The sequence below is a fragment of the Erpetoichthys calabaricus genome, chromosome 13 (assembly GCF_900747795.2).
Source record: "Erpetoichthys calabaricus chromosome 13, fErpCal1.3, whole genome shotgun sequence".
NCBI lineage: Eukaryota > Metazoa > Chordata > Cladistia > Polypteriformes > Polypteridae > Erpetoichthys > Erpetoichthys calabaricus.
Genome location: NC_041406.2, coordinates 1,680,843 through 1,700,936, shown reverse-complemented (window position 1 = coordinate 1,700,936; position 20,094 = coordinate 1,680,843). Strand labels below are relative to the sequence as shown.

The 20,094-nt window shown below is 42.9% G+C and overlaps 1 protein-coding gene across 1 annotated transcript in view; it reads right to left on the bottom strand.

Annotated features, from left to right (window-relative positions):
* Window positions 1-15,092: 15,092 nt before the first annotated feature.
* The window catches only part of sacm1lb (SAC1 like phosphatidylinositide phosphatase b), a 68,727-nt gene continuing 63,725 nt past the window's right edge, over window positions 15,093-20,094 (bottom strand). Inside the window, 1 exon segment of the mRNA XM_028817872.2 lies at window positions 15,093-15,918. Coding sequence (XP_028673705.2) covers window positions 15,782-15,918 — 137 coding nt within the window. The 3' untranslated portion in view covers window positions 15,093-15,781.

Sequence of the window (20,094 nt, the reverse complement as noted above, 5' to 3'; positions counted from 1 at the left end):
GAATTGAGAGCCGATCTTCGGCGCCACGCCGCCCCCTGCTGGTTCCTGTGAGTATTCCACAATGAACTGCCGTTGAACAAGAGGCTCGATAGCGGAGAAGTAATCTTTATTTGTCATTATACTTATCGTACGATCAAATTTGGTTTGACAACTCTAATAAAAGCAGCGATATATCAAAAGGGAATAACTCAGATTTACATATATACAACAGAAAGAGCATTAAAATAACTAGCAATACATAAATAAATAGATCCAAGCTTAACAACAGTCCCAGGTGGGCTTTAATTCACCTCTCGGCAATGGAACAGGGAGGTGATGGAGACCACCGCTCTGTTTATCAGTCAGACAACAATAGAGTGCCTACCAGGACATGTGGTGGATGAGACAGGGAATGTCCAGGCCGTGCTGTGTCTGCTGATGCTGCTGCCCAGATGCCAGAGGCCCGTCCCAGTGATTCACTGAGCCACCATCACCACACGATGCAGAGCCTTCTGCTCGCCAGCTGGCACAGCACCGGGTCACGCAGTGGCAGAGGAGCCTCTCGATGGTAGAAGATCACCAGGAGTTGTAGAGGAAGTTGTCTACGTCTCTTTAATTCTCTGAAGCTTCCTATTGTGTTGGTGAGCATCTCAGTGGCAGGGACAGACCCTGGCCGGGGCGCACAGTCCATTATTAGACTGTCATGGCTGACAGCACTTCGACAGACGAGGTCCCATCAGCCGTCCATTGATCTCCCCTTAGGTCTGTCTTGGTGGGCCTCTAGTCCATCCTTAATTAAACATTTTGACCCTTGCTGCATGTAAGTGTCCTACTTGCTTATAACGTTACGTCTGCCGATCAGAAGAATACTTTAGAAGTGAACATCAGGCCATGGAGCCGTAACAAAGAGTGGACGATGGCGGTGTTGGTGGATCTCGTTGACTTCTTGTTGAGATCTGAAATGTCAGCTCATAAGACGAGAAGAGAGAAACACGAATGGAGTAGACAGCAAGAGCGGGGCATTGAACTTGGGGTCCATGGAGCACTGGAGGCTGTGTGCGGACGATTAATTATCAAATAAAACTAAAGAATGGACGTATCATGTAACATATAACCTGTGGCAGAGGTGCTGGTGCCACCGCATCGTTCTGGCATCCCGAGTCCAGTGCCCAGTCTGTGTGGCCAAAGAAGTGCCAGTTAAGCTAACTAGTGACTCCAGACTGGCCCAGTGTCACCACGAGGGTGTCCTGTCATCCAGGTATGGGACATCTACAGGGCCGTCATGCAGCACTCAGACATTTGGGGTTTCGATAGTTTTAGTGCTTTTGGATTTAACTGCAGCCTCTGATGCCATCGATCACAGCATATCGTTGTCAAGGCTGGGTAAGCGCTGAGGAATCCGAGGGGTGCAGCAGATTGGTTTAAATAAGTGCCTTGAGCATGGGAAAGGCGCTATATAAATAAAATGTATCATTTATTATTATTATTATTATTAAATCAAGTCTGTGTTCTCCTCTCCTGCTCATTTGGTGTCCCACAGGGGTCTATTCTGAGTCCTTTGTTCATTTCTTTGTATTTGCTACCCCTGAGGTCGATATTTCGCCATTCATTTCATTTCTACTCTGACGATGCCCAGATGTCTTTACCAATAACTAAGGAGTCACTGCATGAATGTTACGATGAGGTCAAACATTGGATGGCCGTAAATGTTTTGAATCTCAATCAGAGTAAGACTGAGGTTATTGTGTTTGGGCCGATGGCTTCTGATGGCGCGGTCAGGGATCGGCTCGGCTCATTCGCTGGGGTGTGCAAACCCCACGTCAAAAAGCTGGGGGTTATCCTCGATTCTGATCTTTATTTTAATAAACAGACTTCGTCCGTTGTTAAGAGCTGCTTATTTCAGACTACGAGAGTCAAACCGTATCTGGGGAACTCTGATCTGAAGAAGGTATGCCAAGCTTTTATTATATCGCGCCTCGATTATTGAAATTCACTTCATTCTGGAATCAGTAAATCTCATCTTTCTCGGCTACAGATGACTCAGAATGCTGCTGCTGCTTGTTTTCTTACCGGGTCTCAGACAGTTGTGTCCATTACTCCAATTCTGGCCTCGCTTCATTGGCTCCCTGTTGAATTTTAGGATTCGTTTTAAAATTTCACTTTTGGTTTATAAGTCGCTTAATGGTGCTACCCCATCCTATCTGGCTGAGTTACTGGTTCCGTATACACCAAGTCCACCCCTTACGTTCCTCTCAACAGCAATTGTTGGTTGTGCCAAAGTCTAAAAATGAAGACATAGCACCAAAGTTATGGGATGCTCTGCCAGTTGAAATGAGGTCAGCATCATCAACTGAAATGTTTAAATCAAGACACTTTTAACTGTATATGAGTAACTCTGGTATCGATCTTCTTCTTCTTCTTCTTCTTTCGGCTCCTCCAGTTAGGAGTTGCCACAGCAGATCATCTTCTTCCATATGTTTCTGTCCACTCCATCTTGTTCTGTCACCCCCATCACCTGCATGTCCTCTCTCACCACATCCATAAACCTCCTCTTAGGCCTTCCTCGTCTCCTCTTCCCTGTCAGCTCTGTCCTTAGCACCCTTCTCCCAATATCCCCATCATCTCTCCTCTGCACATGTCCAAACCAACGCAATCTCGCCTCTCTGACTTTGTCTCTCAACTTGAGCTGATCCTCTAATGTCCTCATTTCTAATCCTGTCCATCTTCGTCACACCCAATGCAAATCTTATCATCTTTAACTCTGCCACCTCCAGCTCTGTCTCCTGTGCCACCGTCACCAACCCATATAACATAGCTGGTCTCACTACCGTCCTGTAGACCGTCCCTTTCACTCTGGCTGATACCCGTCTGTCACCAATCACTCCTGACACTCTTCTCTACCCACTCCACCCTGCCTGCACTCTCTTCTTCTCTTCTCTTCCACACTCCCCATTACTCTGTACTGTTGATCCCAAGTATTTAAACTCCTCCACCTTCGCCAACTCTACTCCCTCATCCTCACCATTCCACTGACCTCCCTCTCACTTACACACATGTATTCTGTCGTGGTGGTCCTACTGACCTTCATTCCTCTCCTCTCATATCTCCACCTCTCCAGGGTCTCCTCAACCTGCAGATCACAATGTCATCAGCAAACATCATAGTCCACGGGGACTCCTGTCTAATCTTGTCTGTCAACCTGTCCATCACCATTGCTAATAAGAAAGGGCTCAGAGCCGATCCCTGATGCAATCCCACCTCCGTCACTCCTACTGCAGACCTCACCACTGTCACACTTCCCTCGTACATATCCTATACAACTCTTACGTACTTCTCTGCCACTCCCGACTTCCTCATACAATACCACAGCTCCTCTCAGTCACCCTGTCATGTGCTTTCTGCAGGTCCACAAAGACGCAATGCAACTCCTTCTGGGCTTTTCTAAAATTCTCCATCAACATCCTTAGAGCAAACATCTCATCTGTGGCGCTCTTTCCTGGCATGAAACCAACCTGCTGCTCACTAATCATCACCTCACTTCTTCACTGAGCTTCCACTACTCTTTCCCATAACTTCATGCTGTGGCTCATCAGTTTTATCCCCCTGTAGTTAGTGCAGTCCTGCACATCCCCCTTATTCTTAAATATCGGCCCACCAGTCCACTTCTTCTCCACTCCTCAGGCATCCTCTCACTTTCCAAGATTCCATTAAACAATCTGGTTACAAACTCCACTGCCATCTCTCCTGAACACCTCCATGCTTCCACAGGTATGTCATCTGGACCAACGGCCCTTCCATTCTTCATCCATAGCTGTCCTTACTTCCTCCTTGCTAATCTGTTGCACTTCCTGATTCACTATCTCCACATCATCCAACCTCTTCTCTCTCTCTTGTTCTCTTCATTCATCAGCTTCTCAAAGTACTCTTTCCATCTTCTGAACACACTCTCCTCTCTTGTGAGTACGTTTCCATCTTTATCACCCTAACCTGCTGCACGTCTTTCTCAGCTCGGCCCCTCTCTTTAGCCCACTGGTCCTTTTCTCCCTCCTTAGTGTCCAACCTCTCATACAACTCATCATACGCCTTTTCTTTAGCCTTCGCCATCTCTCTCTTCACCTTGCACCTTATCTCCTTGTACTCTTGTCTACTTTCTGCATCTCTCTGTCTATCCCACTTCTTCTTTGCCATCCTCTTCCTCTGTATACTCTCCTGTATTTCCTTATTCCACCACCAGGTTTCCTTTTCCTCCTTCCTTTGTCCAGATGTCAAGCCAAGTACCCTTCTTGCTGTCACCCTTACAACATCTGCTGTAGTTTCCCAGCTGTCAGGTGACTCTTCACTGTCACCCAGTGCCTGTCTCACCTCCTCACTGAACTCAACCTTGCAGTCTTCCTTTTTCAACTTCCATCATTTGATCCTTGGCTCTGCCCTCACTCTTCTCCTCTTCTTAGTCTCCAATGTCATCCTATAGACCACCATCCTATGATGCTTAACTACACTTTCCCCTGTCACCACTTTGCAGTCTTTAATCTCCTTCAGATTGACTCTTCTGCATAGGAGGTCATCTACCTGTGTGCATCTTCCTCCACTCTTGTACGTCACCCTATGTTCCTCCCTCTTCTTAAAATACGTATTCACCGCAGCCATGTCCATCCTTTTGGCAAAATCCACTATCCTCTGACCTTCTTCACTCCTCTCCTTGACACCATACCTACCCATCACTTCCTCATCTCCAACATGCCCATTGAAATCTGCTCCAATCACCACTTTCTGTCCCCTGGTTACAATGTCCATCACCTCATCCAACTCACTCCAGAAATTTTCTTTCTCATCCATTGCACACCCAACTTGCAGTGCGTATGCACTAACAACATTCATCATCACACCTTCAGTTTCCATCTTCACATTCATCACTCTGTCTGACACTCTTTTCACCTCTTGACATACTGTTCCTTCACAATAACTCCTACTTCATTTCTCCTCCTATCCACACCATGATAGAACAATTTGAATCCCCCTCTGATCCACCTGGCCTTACTCCCCTTCCATTTAGTTTCTTCACACACAATATATCAACCTTCCTTCTCTCCATCATATCTGCTAACTCTCTGCCCTTACCAGTCATAGTGCCAACATTCACAGTTCCCACCCTCAGTTCCACTCTCTTTACTTTCCTCCTCTCCTCCTGCCCTCTGGACACGTCTCCCCCCTCTTCTTCTTCTCCTCCTTCTTCTTTGGCCAACAGTAGCCCAATTTCCGCCAGCACCCTGTTGGCAGTCGTCGTTAACCCGGGGCTCGACCGATTTGGTATGGACATCTGTATTGTTGTCCGCATATTGATTTGGCAAAATTTCACACCGGATGCTCTTCCTGACGTAACCCTCCCCATTTATCTGGGCATGAAGAAACCCACTGGTTTGTGTGCCCCCTCTGGCTGGGTTACTCTGGTGTCAATGTTATTAATAATTTATTCATTTTTTCATATCCATTGTTTTTCTGTATATTGGTTATCTTCTAATCGGTTCTTTTAACTTATTTGTTTTAGTATTTGTCATTTTTGCACTTTGTTTACTGATTTATTATTGATATTTTTTGATTTTATTGTACAGCACATTGGTTTACACTGGCGGTGTTTTAAAATTGTGCTTTATAAATACATTTTGATTTGATTTAACTGAACCTTCGTAAACACGTCGTGTACATCAAGCCCTGCAGACGCTCCTCAGACATCACGAGCCGCTCACAGAGTCACAGATCAGCGTCATCTGCCATCACAGACTCTGGGCTCGCCCTTCCATCACTTCTAGTGCATTGGTGACGCCTGAAGACGGCGCTCTGATACTCGCAGGGTTGCTGAAGGAGGGTCTGCTGCACGTTGGCGTTCACCTTGCCATGTGGCTCTACGAGAGGGCACACCGGGACGCTTCCTCTGACAGACTTGACTGACTTCTTCGCGCACTTTGGGTTCAGTTTCCCCAATTCAATGCCAAGCGTAATGTCTCCCACCTGATCCCTCTAAAGTAAACTTGCTGTCATCTCTGAAGTGAACTGTGGACCACTCAGCGTGCTCCTCAGCCATCGCCAGCCTCGCTTCTCTACTCTTCTTACTGGTGAGAGGCTGAGTCACTGCAGGGTGGGCCTTGAGACCCCGTATGTTTGTTGAGACCCATTCAGCACTGAAGTGGCTGAGCAATTCCAGCTGTGCTGTTGCACTGATCCCTCACTGGGGGTCTCCGTATCGTCCTGTTCTCTGCTCTTATGTGGGCGACCGGCCTTTTGTCAGGACTGTTTGTGTGTACAGCTTCAATATTCGAGACATGATGCTCTTGGAATTACCGACTTCTCTACCAATGGCCGCCTTCACCTGAACAAACGGCCCTGGCAGCGTTTCAGTTACCTGCAGTGGCTCACCATCTGGCACAATGCCTATCGGTGTCGACTAATTGGTTAGTGCTGCCAGCTTTTGTGATGCTTTGCCAGATTAGAACCCGCTGATAACTCAAACAACTTGCACCCTGACCATAATAATAATAATAAAACATTTTATTTATATAGCACCTTTCTCATGCTTCTTCAATGATCCTGTTTAAATCTGCGATCCTGTGATGTGGGGTAATGTCACTGATGACAAATGAGAAGAACACGTCTCTCTGTTCGTGTTGAGATAAGCAGAAAATTACAGGAATGGCAGGTGCTCTTGAATTTGATTGCCAGTGTAATAGAAAGGAACGGCACTAAATAGTAAATGGATGTGAAAGGCACTATATAAGGATAGACAGACAGATGTGAAAGGTGCTATATAAGATAGATAGATAGAAGTGAAAGGCACTATATAAGATATATAGCACCTTTCAATTCTATCTAAGGTAGATAGATAAATAGACTGATAGACAGAAAGAAGTGAAAGGCGCTATATAATAGATAGATAGAATTGAAAGGTGCTATATAAGAGATAGATAGAAGTGAAAGGCACTATATAAAAGATAGATAGGGATATAGATAGAAGTGAAAGGTGCTATATAATAAATAGACAGATAAATAGATTGATAGAAAGATGTGAAAGACTATATAATAGATAGATAGATAGAAGTGACACACACTATTTGATTAATATACTTGAAAGGCGCTATACGATTGATAGATGGATAGAACTTTATTTGGCCCTAAGGGGAAGTTACATCAGGTTGTGATATTTGAATGTTAAACTGTGAATTCCAATAATTATGTAAAATGATTGAGTCAGATAAATCATTTCAATCAGGTGATTATGGTGCCAATAAAAAATCGTCACCCCCCCATTACAAATTGAAAGCCCATCATTGGTCACTGCATTCGTTTTCTCCCCCATGATGTCCTTATTTGGTAGTCAGATGAAATCCATGGTGATTCAGTGTTCTGAACGCCCAAGTGGGTGAAGACTCTGTAAAGGCGCTATATGTAGTGAGTGACCAGGGGCCTCATGTATAAACGGTGAGTACGCAGAAAAATGTTGCTCACATTGCGATGTATAAAACCTAAACTTGGCGTAAAGCCATGCACATTTCCACGGTGCCTCATGCCCTGGCGTTCGCAATTTCTCTGCTTGGTTTTGCAGACTGGCGGCACCCAGCATCAACGCAGCGCTACTGTTCCAGTGTGGTTTCCCTTTCTTTTTTAGATCCACATCCCTGACACAGCTTTATAAATACACTGAAATGAACTGCATATTGTTTATTAGTGTAATGCATCTGATTGTAATTAACCAGTAACAATATAATGGTCCACAGAATGGTCAAACTATTCCAAATACCGTAGCTGCTTTAGCGTTGTTACTCTCACTGCATCTTCTTCTTCTATCAGCGGCTCCCGTTAAGGGTTGCCACAGCAGATCATCTTTTTCCACATTACTCTCACTGCACCACTCTGAGTATTTATATCACTGTATCTGAGTGGGGAATCACAGCAGCAGCTGATTGGAAAGAGAATTATCGTTATACAGCATCAAGCACACGCTGTCTATTTGAACTGCTCTCATACGACAAACGCTTCAGAGCCTTCCCTGTACGGACCTCGCGGTTCACAGTTTCATCCCAAGGACTCTAAACGCACTCAGTCAGTCCATCAAGTGCTCCTTGTAGAACTGTTTGGACTTATAAGTACAATTACCTCACTGTAAACTTGGGATACAGTTATAATATTATACAACCTGAGCCACTTTATAAAGCGCGTATTTACATATGATGACGATATCGTTTTTAAGATGAAATGCAGCAAAATGTTTATTATAAAGATAAAACTTTAACTTCATTTAAATAATCTGTATTGTTAATAATTAAACATGTGAGGACACGGTGCCGCAGCACTAGCTAGTTCAGGGATTGTTCCTGCCTTGCGCTGTATTATTGCTGGTGCTGACATGACACTGGAAGGATAGATGGATAGAATAATTAAACATGTACTATGAAGATATTTCAATGTTCCTTAAAAGTTTTGAAGAATCGGCGTTCTAAGCTTACAGATGGCTTCACGTCTATTACAGAGCTGATTGTGTGGCGATTGGGTATTTGGAGAAAGAAAAGTATGGACAGGAATTGGAGGTTAGTACGTCTGAAAGAGACAGTACTTCTGTAATAAATTATTTCATTGAAGGTTGCACATGGCGCAGCAAGCCTCTTGCGTGAGATATGAACAATCACTGCGCCACCGTGTTCCCATGTTTAATAACATGCTTTAACTCCTATCATCATGAAAAAGATATCACGTATACATCTCAGTATTGTAATTATTCAGAGAGCTGTAATATCACGAATGTAATGTCCTGTCGGAGGAAGAGAAAGCCCATTTAAGAAACGCGTAGTGATTCACACACAGAGCACATAGAAGATCAAATACAGAACAAATCATTTAATGTGCTGCTTTAGTTATGATGGGATTTGAGAAACTAGTAAATTAACCGATTTTAAGATGAAGTTTATGATGTTCTAATTTAATGACAAAATAAACTACGTGATTAAAGTGGAAATTTCAAGATTAAAGTTGACATTTCATGACTTTTTTCCCCACTGTGTCCCTATTTTTTTTTTGTCTCTGTACCCTAATAAGCCTTCACGTGACGCTCAGACGGTGAACTACCACTTGCCTTTTCACGGCGACTTTGATATCTGACAACTTTTTTATTTCGGGCACTGTGCGACTTTGTGAACTTCAGCTTTTGAATTTCACCGACACTTTATGTCACTTGACCAACTTCCTTTTGTTGGTTATTCCACTGTTTAAACCAACAGAGAGTACGTTTTTCTTTGACTCCACTTGGTATTCGCTGAAATTCTTCTCTTTTCTCTCTTGTTTTTGCCATTGTCTTTTCACAGAAGGCTGAGTTTAAGGGCTATTTATATTGATTTGCATATTCAAAGAGGTGTAATTCTGGGAGGAGTTGGGGCGGGACAGAAGGCGCGTGCACATACGTTACTTTTCACGTTGACCAGGATTTATGGAGTGGAAGAACGTGGAAGTTGGCAAACACACAGATTTATGCATCTGGATTTTTTTGTGCGTACGCACATTTCTGCTTTTGTCCGTATGCCATGTTTTAGTGCGAATTCTACGCACGGCGTTATGCATGAGGCCCCAGGACAGGACTGCCTCCCTCTCTACCAAATCTCCAAATGTGATTAACGTTCCCATTGGTCGATGAAGTGATGCATGTAAAGCATAGCGAGGCAAGTAATCAATATAGATTTGTGGGCAGCTCTTTTCATTATTGAGTATTATTGATGACATCAATTAGTTGTTACAGCCCTAACCGTTTAGTGTCAGCCTCGGTTTCTTTGTATTTTCTGTTTTATTTCTGAATGATTTTTTTAAAATATTTTTATTTCCTTTTTTATGTTTCTTTATGATTTAACATTTATGTGCTTCTATCCCTTTTATTCCTGAGGGAGGAGCCCTAGGGGGCGGGGTACTCTGATGTCACTGGCTCCTCCTCCTAGCTTTATAAGAAGTAGTAGATGACCCATCAGGAGGTATCAAGTGTGGTAATCACATTTATAGTTAAAATAAAATAAAGAGAAGGTCTGCGTGGAAGAACCTGAAGTAGCCATTTCACTCCACACTCCTCCCAAACAGGTGGTCGTAATACACCTTGAAACACAAAGACAAAGAAGAAGAGAGGAGCCAGCAGTGAAGCACCGAGTTAGCGTCAGTTTGTCAGCGTTGCTTTTCTTGTTTATTCAGTTTTCTTGCCTGTCCTTGGATTCGCCTCAGGATTGTACCTTTGGACTTCATTTCAGAAGGCCTTTTTTTCCATTTTGTCCCTTGTCCTGTATTTTTCTGCTTTGTTAAATTAAATCTTCAGTTTCTAACAATTCTTTACTGGCCTTGTTTCTGCATGCCAGGGTATTCTCTCCCTTTGGAGATGCTGTATATAGTATGTTGGGATTATCTTAGATTTTGGACTTTTAAATCCAAGTTCCCATTTAAAGGCCTGTTTAGGCCACAGCCTGCATGTAGCATTTAGGGGACTGGCTGGCTTGGCTGAGCCTTTACTGGGCTGACCAGTGACGGTCCTGGCCTGCTTTATTTGCTTTTATAGGCCTCACATGCGCTTTCTCCATGTCTGTGACTTGCAAACACAGCACTGGTGAGGACATTAAGGTATAAATAGTGAAATTAAAAATGTACAGACCTCAGCCACAGCACAGGGATGAGAGACCCCAGCAGCTGGGCAGTGCCCACCATCTCCTTCAGCACTGCCCGGAGCAGCAGGGCACCAGGTAACAATCTCTGGGTGACCACTCAGCATATTTAATAATCTTAGATTTTGGTGTTTTTTTTTTTTTTTTTAAACAAGCCATCAAAAGTGCCATCATCTTAATAAAACTTTTATTTATTTTCAAAGAAATCTAAAATGAAGTCATAAATGCACTGAATCGTAGTCACTGCCTAAGATGTTATTTATTTAAAATATGGTAACAGATGCATATGGCGCCTGCAGAGAGGCTGCACAGCCTTCAAAATATTCACTTTTTTTCGACCCAACAGCTTGAGACACTCAAAGTGTAAATCGGGAATTTTAAAAATTCTAACACCGCTTCCTACCCGTGAAAAAGCAGTAAGCGTAACTAACAGCCTTTCAGATCATTGGCCGCCGTCACCACCTCCACTGGACTGTACGTCACACGACTGGCGCATCAGTCGCCTGCTCTGAAAATCGAAATCCTCACAGAGTGGCCTGGTCCTCCTGAACCTGCGGTTCTCCTCAATCTGAGCCAAATGTGAGGCCTGCTCACTCCTAGTGTGTTACAGCACTCGACTTGTGAGGCGCCTAGCAGCTCTTTACACTCCACTCCTCGATCATCTAAAGTCACCAATACAATGCAGGGTCACGTGAAACACAATCACAATCCGTGGTGGGCCACAACTAGGCACACACTCACATTCGAGCTCTTTGGTCCAGTCGGTCTGCATTATGATGAGCTTAAATACGAACTGAAATGTCAAGTCAAAAAATCAGGAGGTGTAAAAACGTCTCATACTGTCCGATCGAATGTCTCTACTTGGATAAAATTATTTAGAAACAAATCTGTACTGCGGTGGGCTGGCGCCCTGCCCGGGGTTTGATTCCTGCCTTGCGCCCTGTGTTGGCTCCAGCAGACCCCTGTGACCCTGTAGTTTGGATATAGCGGGTTGGATAATGGATGGATGGAACAAAAGTGTAAGCTAAAAATGATGATTTAGTTTAAAAGAACGGTTGTTAGTTTTCCCGCCCACTGATTTTGCCATCGTGTTTTTCAGATGGCTTTAAGTGCTCAGCCCATCTGTGTTTTTGAATGGTCAGCTTGTATCGTCGTTAGTAAAATGGACAGCCTTCTGGTATTTCAGGGCGGACTGCTCTACTTTCATATCTGTACTTGACAGATCTTCTGTTTATGGTCATGGCTGGCGGCTTTGAAACAGCATGTTTGGCATTGTTCCGTTATAGCCATGGCTTACCTTTGCTGTTTTGTTGTCATTTTTGAAGGATTATTTTTCATGTTTTTATGTCATTTCTGTTCTATGTGTCTATGATTTAGTAATTGTATCCTGTAACTTTAAAGTGTAGCTATTCTCTGAGAGGAGCCCCATGCATAACCACAGTGGTGGCTTTTTATATTAGCGCACCAAATCACTGAGACTTCTGGGAAGTCACCTCTAGCAAACTAAAGGTCACAAGTAACACCTGAGCCACAAAATGGTGGAGCCCAACAAAAAACAAATTGGCACAATGTTAAATAGTGTCCACTATCGATAAAGGACATCCCATGAGGATATTTACCTTAAAGATCCTTCATAGTGTTCATCTTAGGCAAGAAAAAAACGACTTCATTCAGAATGAATTAAACTCAATGTGATCACCGCTCACTAGCAGACCTGAGCAGGCGAGAAGGAGCAGAGGACCTCATCAGTGTCTCCACTTACACTGTAGGGGGTCACCACCTAAATGAGTGTTTTCTAAACCTTTCTGACGCTTTGGGGGGATTGAGCGGCAATCTGCTGTGACCCACTTCCATTATAAGCAACAGAAACTCGCGACCCGCCTGTGGCAGCCCACTAACCCACTGCCCTAAATCTTGGAACAGCAAAGCGCTATCCCATCAGCAGAGCTCCCAAATCACAGGGCTCTGGAAATCTGCAGCCAGACCCCATGAGGGAGGGAGTGGGAGAGAAGCAGGGAGGTGAATGCCTGCTGAGCAGAACAGCATTACCAAGCGTTTGGACAGATGAAGAACTTCACCTGTGCGCACAACTAAAGATGCCCATGTGTGCAGACACATCCATAGGACGCACTGGGTCACACCATCGGTGACGTTTCCTTGGCTCATTTGGTGTTTTGGGTCTCACAATGTCAGATAACCCCACACAAGTGACTCATGTCCTAGTAGGTATGGGGCCAACGATCTCCCCTCTGGACACTCTTTCCTTGGTGATGTACCTAATGGCTTGTGTCTTTGCGAATCCAGTGATGTCAAGCAGAGTGAATGCCCCTGCAGCCCACTGGCAAAGGCAGACAATGAGCTCGACTTCCTTGTCCCTGGCACGTTTGCTCCAGAAGGTTTCCATACTTCCAGTGAGTTCTCTCATGACTATCAGTAATAAGTACAGGGTGGTCCAGATTTAACTTTTAATGCAATGCACGAAAACAATGCAAGACAGAAGAATTGTTCGAAATATCTTGCAATAAACGAATGCAGGGCAGGTGCTGCCATCTATTGGCAACAAAAATAATTTTTTGTGAATTCTCTATGTAATAAACTTTAAGTTATAACGTAATGAAAATTGCATAATTAGATCTGGACCACCCTGTATATACAGTCTGTACATTTCAGTCTGAAAAGTATGTGCCAATCTATTGTACTGGCATCTTTTGTGATGTATCACATTTTTACCCATACCGCCCACTCCTAGGGATGAATGTAGTTCCAATATTGATCATGGCGCATGGTGGTAAAAGAACGAGGTGAGGCCCATGTCTCATACCCTCTCGCTCCGTCACCCCTACCACAGCAGGCGAGAGAGTGTAACGTGCTCCTCTTGTACCGTCACCGGCTCTCATTCCCGGGTCACATTTAACGACTTTTAAAGCGATTTTTAATCATAGTTCTCATTTACATAATTTTAGCGAATCAGAGGCAGTCATCGTTTATTCCGACATACTCTGCAATTCAGTCCAACCAGTCCACGTCTCGTCCTTCAAATGGGTTTGATTTTGTCTTCAGTCACAGTGGCAGATGTGCATGCATGAAATCTGGCAACCAATGAATGCTCACCCGGAAGTACACAACGCATGGAATGCAGCGACAAGGAATACGGAAGGCAGGGGGGTTTGGATCTGACAAATAGAAAATAAGCTCGTCTGTCTGATGTCTCATGTGTTATCTACCACAGCAGAATGGAAAAAAGAAGAAAAGGGCTGAGATTGCAGCTGAACTTGCCATATCTGTTAACCGTTTGTACGGCGCCAGCTCCTACTGGCTGTCAGAAAAAGGAATGAGCACAAGTGTGCTGGAAAGTCGTCACACAGCCACTAAATTTCACATGTCCAGCACTTTTTAGTCGCTAAATGAACACGAACATGGTCCCATGACAAGATCAGCAACTGCGCTCAGCCAGTCTGACCTACCAAACAGGTAATGTGACATCGGCCTAACTGCGACTCTTGTGACGTCAACCAAACTCCGCGCTGTCAGCTCCTTCTTTAGGTGTGAGCTTGGATACCTAATACTGATTAAACGTGACAAAATGTACCTTAGACTTGCACTGTCGGGGAAAAAAAAAAGAAAAACGTGAAACGTTTGAAAGGCAATGTAGGCTTTCTACAGCAACGGCCTGACATTTACAATACAAGAAAAAGTTACAGAAATCTGTGAAAAATGACCAAGGAGAAGAGCGAGTGGACGAAAGCTTTTTATAGAGACGGAGAATACACTGAAATCTTCTGGTTACCATTCATTTCAACTTTCAATGAGTCCTGGAGTGCAGATTAGACACAAAGCCCCAAAACAAACCATTATAAATAAATAAAGGCTCTTTGTAATGACAATGGAAGGCTAGAACAACAAATGTTGTGTACTAAAGAGACACTTGCCTTCACAAATTTGGAATCCAAGACAAATAATTAGGGACTGCAGAATTAAAACCTCTAAGTTATTGCTACTTTTTGGTGAAGAGCATACATTGGCCGTAAAAGTCGAATGAATCTGAGAACGCTGCTTCAAGACACAAAACGCTTTGGACCACAAAACAGAAGTGGCCAGATACACGAAAAGGCCAACAGGCTCGTTTTACATTTGCATCTTTCTCTTTTGCCATCCTGAAAACCAGTATCAGAATGAAACCGTATGTAATAAGCATTTTAACTAAATATATATATATATATATATATATATATATATATATATATATATATATATATATATATATATATATAGATAGATAGATAGATAGATAGATACATATATACTGTAATAAGGTACATTAGTGAAGACCTCTCCTGTCGCTCAGCAGCCTACGACATACTGCATATGAACCTCAGAGGCAAGTGACACACGCAGAGCTAAAGGGGACAAGAGGGAAAGGAAACAGAAATCTCAACAAAACGCACCAAAATCCAGAAAACAAAAAAACAAAAGTCCACCCCATAAGCCAAGCAAACCCCAGTTACACAAAAAACAGATGGAAGTCATTCACAAGTACAAGGCATAAATATAAACATCCGACATGGCAACTTAGAAGAGTTTCAAGAAGAAAACAACGACTTCAGACAGGGAGCGACTCCAGTAAAGACACCGACACCTCGGGACAGGGGAGGCTTCCAAGAGGTTGTTTCATGGCAAGAAGACATCTGCGACTATCTGTAGGCAACACAAATAAAGCAAAAAAACAAAACAAACTACATTCGTTAGAAGAGTATCGCTGTCCCCCAGAAAAGTGCAAATTGACGTTTTTCAGTATCTTTTCACTTCTATGTTAGGGACTGGAAAAGCTACCGAAAAACAGAACACTTATTTATTGAATTGATCTAAACAGGCTTAGGCAAACAAAGGTGGACAGAAATTAGGCAGAATGGTCAACCGACACAAGGTGCCAGGGAATGAGAGAAAAAGTCTTGTAAGGCCCGACTCTCCCAGATCGCGTACTGTACCTCTTCCATCATTAAAAATGTAGAACTAATATATGTATTTCTTTTTGCTCTTGCATTTCTCCTGGTGTGGAAAGCAGCTCAGTAGAGACTCAAGAACTGCAAAGAGGGGTCTTGATGGCCAAACTGCTTCCCACACACACAGATTCAGTCCATTTTTTCTTTTTGAACCAGTTTCGGAGCATCGACAAACTCGCTGCCATTATAAAATATGATTGCTGCTGTTCCAAAGCTTGCTGTGCCCCAGAAGAGAACGTAGGCCAAGGTCTCCGTCCAGGTGTCACCTGTCATCAGAAACAAAGGAGAGAAGAAGAATTAGAGTCTGTCACAGCAGGCAAAATGAGCCTCAATTCACTGTTCTGGGCCCCAGGGTGGTGACAAAGGCTGTAATGTGTCACCGTCTCAAATGACTTCAGAAAGATGGGAAATACAATGTATCACCATCAAATGTATCAGCCATAGATAATGCATATTTTATGTTTGTTATTTTTGAATGACCGTTTTTCATATTTTATATACAGGTAATTTCTGTTACATTTATGTACATTATAGCTGTCCCTCATGGCTCCGCCCACACAGTAGTAAAACAGGACTTAAAAAATCAATAAACAAACAGGAACTGCTAGCTAAGTGGAGGCGAGGTGCACTCCAACACATGGCGCGAGGTACAGCGACTCAAACGGAGGTTGGCGTGTGAGTGAGGAGGGCCCTGCCCACCCGGCTCACTACTCCTGAGGTCCCGCCTCTCCCTCGGGTTTGCACAAATAAATTGGTGCCGCAACCAAACTATGATATTTGGCGCAATGAGAGAAGTCACAAAATCAACCGGAATGTTCAAGCAGATTATAGAAAAAACCCGATCAAAATCCATTAGTAGTTCTCTCGTTAAAAAAGCGGACAGACAGACGTTGGATTGTGGGCAAAAGTAGGTTTACAGTTGTTCATATCGAATAAGACATGCAGGTTATGATTGCTACACTCAAGTGCACTTTAATAATAATCTATATATACTGTATATATATATATATATATATATATATATATATATATATATATATATATATATATATATACAGTATATCTATATATATATATATAAAATCCCTTTGTGCGTCCAGGTGTCCGTGTGTGGGTGTCTTCTGGTGAAGTGCGCATGCGCGTGGCACGGTGCGATGCGCGATATTACTGTCAGTGAAAGTTTGAGGCGTTTTACGGAAATACAAACCGGTATTACGGCGAGAGGAAATTAAAGGTACACAATACAGTGACGCATATTACAGCCACATACAAGCCAGTATTACTGTCAGAGGAGATTAAAGGTATATTACCGACGCGCACGCCTGTATTACCGCCAGAGAAAATTACAGGTATATTACAGACGTACAAGCCAGCGGACGTACAAGACGGTATCCTTCAATAAGGGCGCGCACAAAAAGGTGACCCTCAAAAGGGCGACCTCAATTGGGCGCAGCGAATAAAGGCGCGCGTAAATAAAGATCTGCACCTTTGTTGCTCTTCACATATTCCAGAGCCATTTGAACTAAATTATCTACGAACGCCTTTATTCGCCGCGCTCAATTGAGGTCGCCATTTTGAAGCTCGCCTTTTTGTGCGCGCCCTTATTGAATAGAGCCGTACAAGACAGTATTATTGTCACAGAAAATTAAAGACACACAATAGACGGCGGCAGCCCACGAAGAACGGTCAGCTCAGCAAGTAAACATCAACAAAAGAAAGGCCGAAAGAAAGAAAAATACAACCAACAAAAAGAATGAGGTCAAAGTCCCTTGCCATTTAATATAGACTGTGCCTACTAATGTTTAGGCACTACTGTTCTAGCGCCCGTTATTGTAACGGGCTAAATGACTAGTATATATATATATAAAACAGTCAATGCATGTGTGTATGTATGTATGTATATATGTTCTAGCATCACTTCCGAATGGCTAGAGTGATTTTCATGAAACTTGGTACACATGTTTCTCATTGGTCAACTAAAAATACTGTAAGGTGAAATCAAGCCTAACCCACCCCCCCTTCTGGGTAGGGTGGGGGGTGAGCTTACAGTCTTGTATGCATGTTATTATCCAGTTGATACCACCAGAGGGCGAACTAGAGGTGACTGCAAGCATTCTGTATGTTTGAGCGCCACCACCTGGGCGCCTAGTGCTTTTCAAATTAAATAGAGTTGGCCAGTTCTGAGCATCAACAGGATGATAACATAGATACAAGACCGCAAGACAAGTACATTAGTGAGTCTTCATTGTTTGTTAATTTATTTTTACTTAAAATTTTTTTTATTATATTTTTCTGAAACAATTAAAAAAAACAGAACAAAAAACACTTTATTTTCCTCCCGGGCAACTCAGGGTATTTCAGCTAGTGATAATAATTAGAAGATGACAAATAATAGAAATCTAAATATATAAAATTCTTTTCGCGTTTGAAGCGGAAATTACGTTTGACCACAGAACATAGTATAGTACACTTTTTTAAAATTTCAGATACCCACAATGCCAACAAAAAAACAATTTACTGGGGAACTTGGGGAACCGACAACATTGACAAAAAGAGTCAGGCTACACAGAGAAAGTGAGACAGAAGCAGATCGAGAGAGAAGGCTCGCTGATCAACGTATACGACAATCACAATTGAGGGCCTCACAAACACCTGAACAACGTGCTGAACAGAATCGAATTCAACAGATGCAGTATTCACAGGCGTCAGGGTCTGTATATGGAGGGATTCAATTATAACATTCAAAAAGATTATTGGCTACATCCAAAAGTTACGATAGGAGAAATGGACATCGTGTGTGAGTACTGCCAAGCAAAGACGTTTAAATTTGAATCACGTGGGATGTGTTGTTCAGACGACGAGGTGAAATGAACACCTTTAAGTCATCCACCTGAACCGTTGCGGTCTCTTATTTCTGGCGCAAATCCACATTCAACTCATTTTCTACAGAACATTAGGAAATACAATTCGTGTTTTCAGATGACATCGTTTGGCACCATGGGTGCTACCGAAGAGTCTGGGTAATGTATCTTTACTTCTTAAATGTTAATGTTTTACTGTTTAATAATTTATTCACTTCTTATATGTCATTCAAATTCTCTTATTGAAATGTTTTACTCTTTAATAATTTATATTTATATGCAATGTGCTTCTTATATATTACTTCATATTCTCATATGATAATGGTGTTAATAATGTTGTTCATATTGATTTCTATGTTATTGTAAATGCTCTTAATTTGTTGAAAAATAAAATTGGTAATTAACAAACTTATTTTATAAATACTGCATTTTATTTTTTTCCCTTGCACTCAGTGAGTGAAGCCACTGGGTAATCAGCTAGTTAATAAAATAATTAATAAATAAATAGTAATACAAGAATAAACTCTGTTTTGCATACTCACAACTGTAAACCTGCTGTTCCCCCCCCCCCCCCCCCATGTATACAGAGATATAAAATTGTCCGTCTATCATAAAAACACACACACTGCCCTGGCCTTTAAAGGTTCGTCTTGGTCTCAATGGAGAGCTTTAGTCAAGATAAGCACAACGCAACCCATGAACATGACAATCAGGGGATGGTGGGACCAAAATTGGACTTCCAGTCCCTCTCACAGCTGGCACAGACATGGCAGGCAGCACACCTGACCTCACAGGATATACAGGGGCACGGCCAAGAATGCAAACGCAATCCCTGAACTGCACGTGTGACCTACAGAGTCCACGATTTAAGCTTTTGGGACAATGTACACGTCCCCATACAGCACTGACAGGCAAGACTACCAGCACAGACACCGAAGGTGGACTTCACCCGTTCAGTTCCGTTTAATGCAAATACTGGAGGTCCTCATGTTCCAATAGGGATTTAACATTTATGTACTTGTCTCTTTAAACGTGCTACCATTTTCTGGACTTTGTGGGTGGAGCCTGAGGAGATGGGACCACCCTGACATCAGTGCTGCCGAGTGCTCCCTTTGGCTTTATAAGTTGGTTAGGAAGAGAAACTCAGCAGTGGGGCATGGAGTTTGTATTTGGAGTATTGCTATTTCTTGATTTTTTGCTTCAGAGCTTGGATCACACAAGAAGTGCCGCAATGGGCTTTAACAGACCCTGCCTTTTGACAGCCCCCCAGCCCTGGCTCTCTAAGACGACAAAGAAAAAACTCCCAAAAAAACCTTGTAGGGAAAAAAATGGAAGAAACCTCAGGAAAGGCAAAGAGAGAGCCCTCTGCAGGTATGTTGGGTCAAAAAGAAAAAGGGGGTCAACTGCAAGTTGTGCTTCCTTCCCTTTGACTCTCCTCTGAAGAGTGACAGCATGGGGTCAATACAACACAATACACAGAACAGAACACAATATAAAAATAGTGCAATAGAAATATTACAAGTACAGAGCGGAATTCAACAGTAGATGATATCACATAATATGAATAGCTGGACGCTTTTC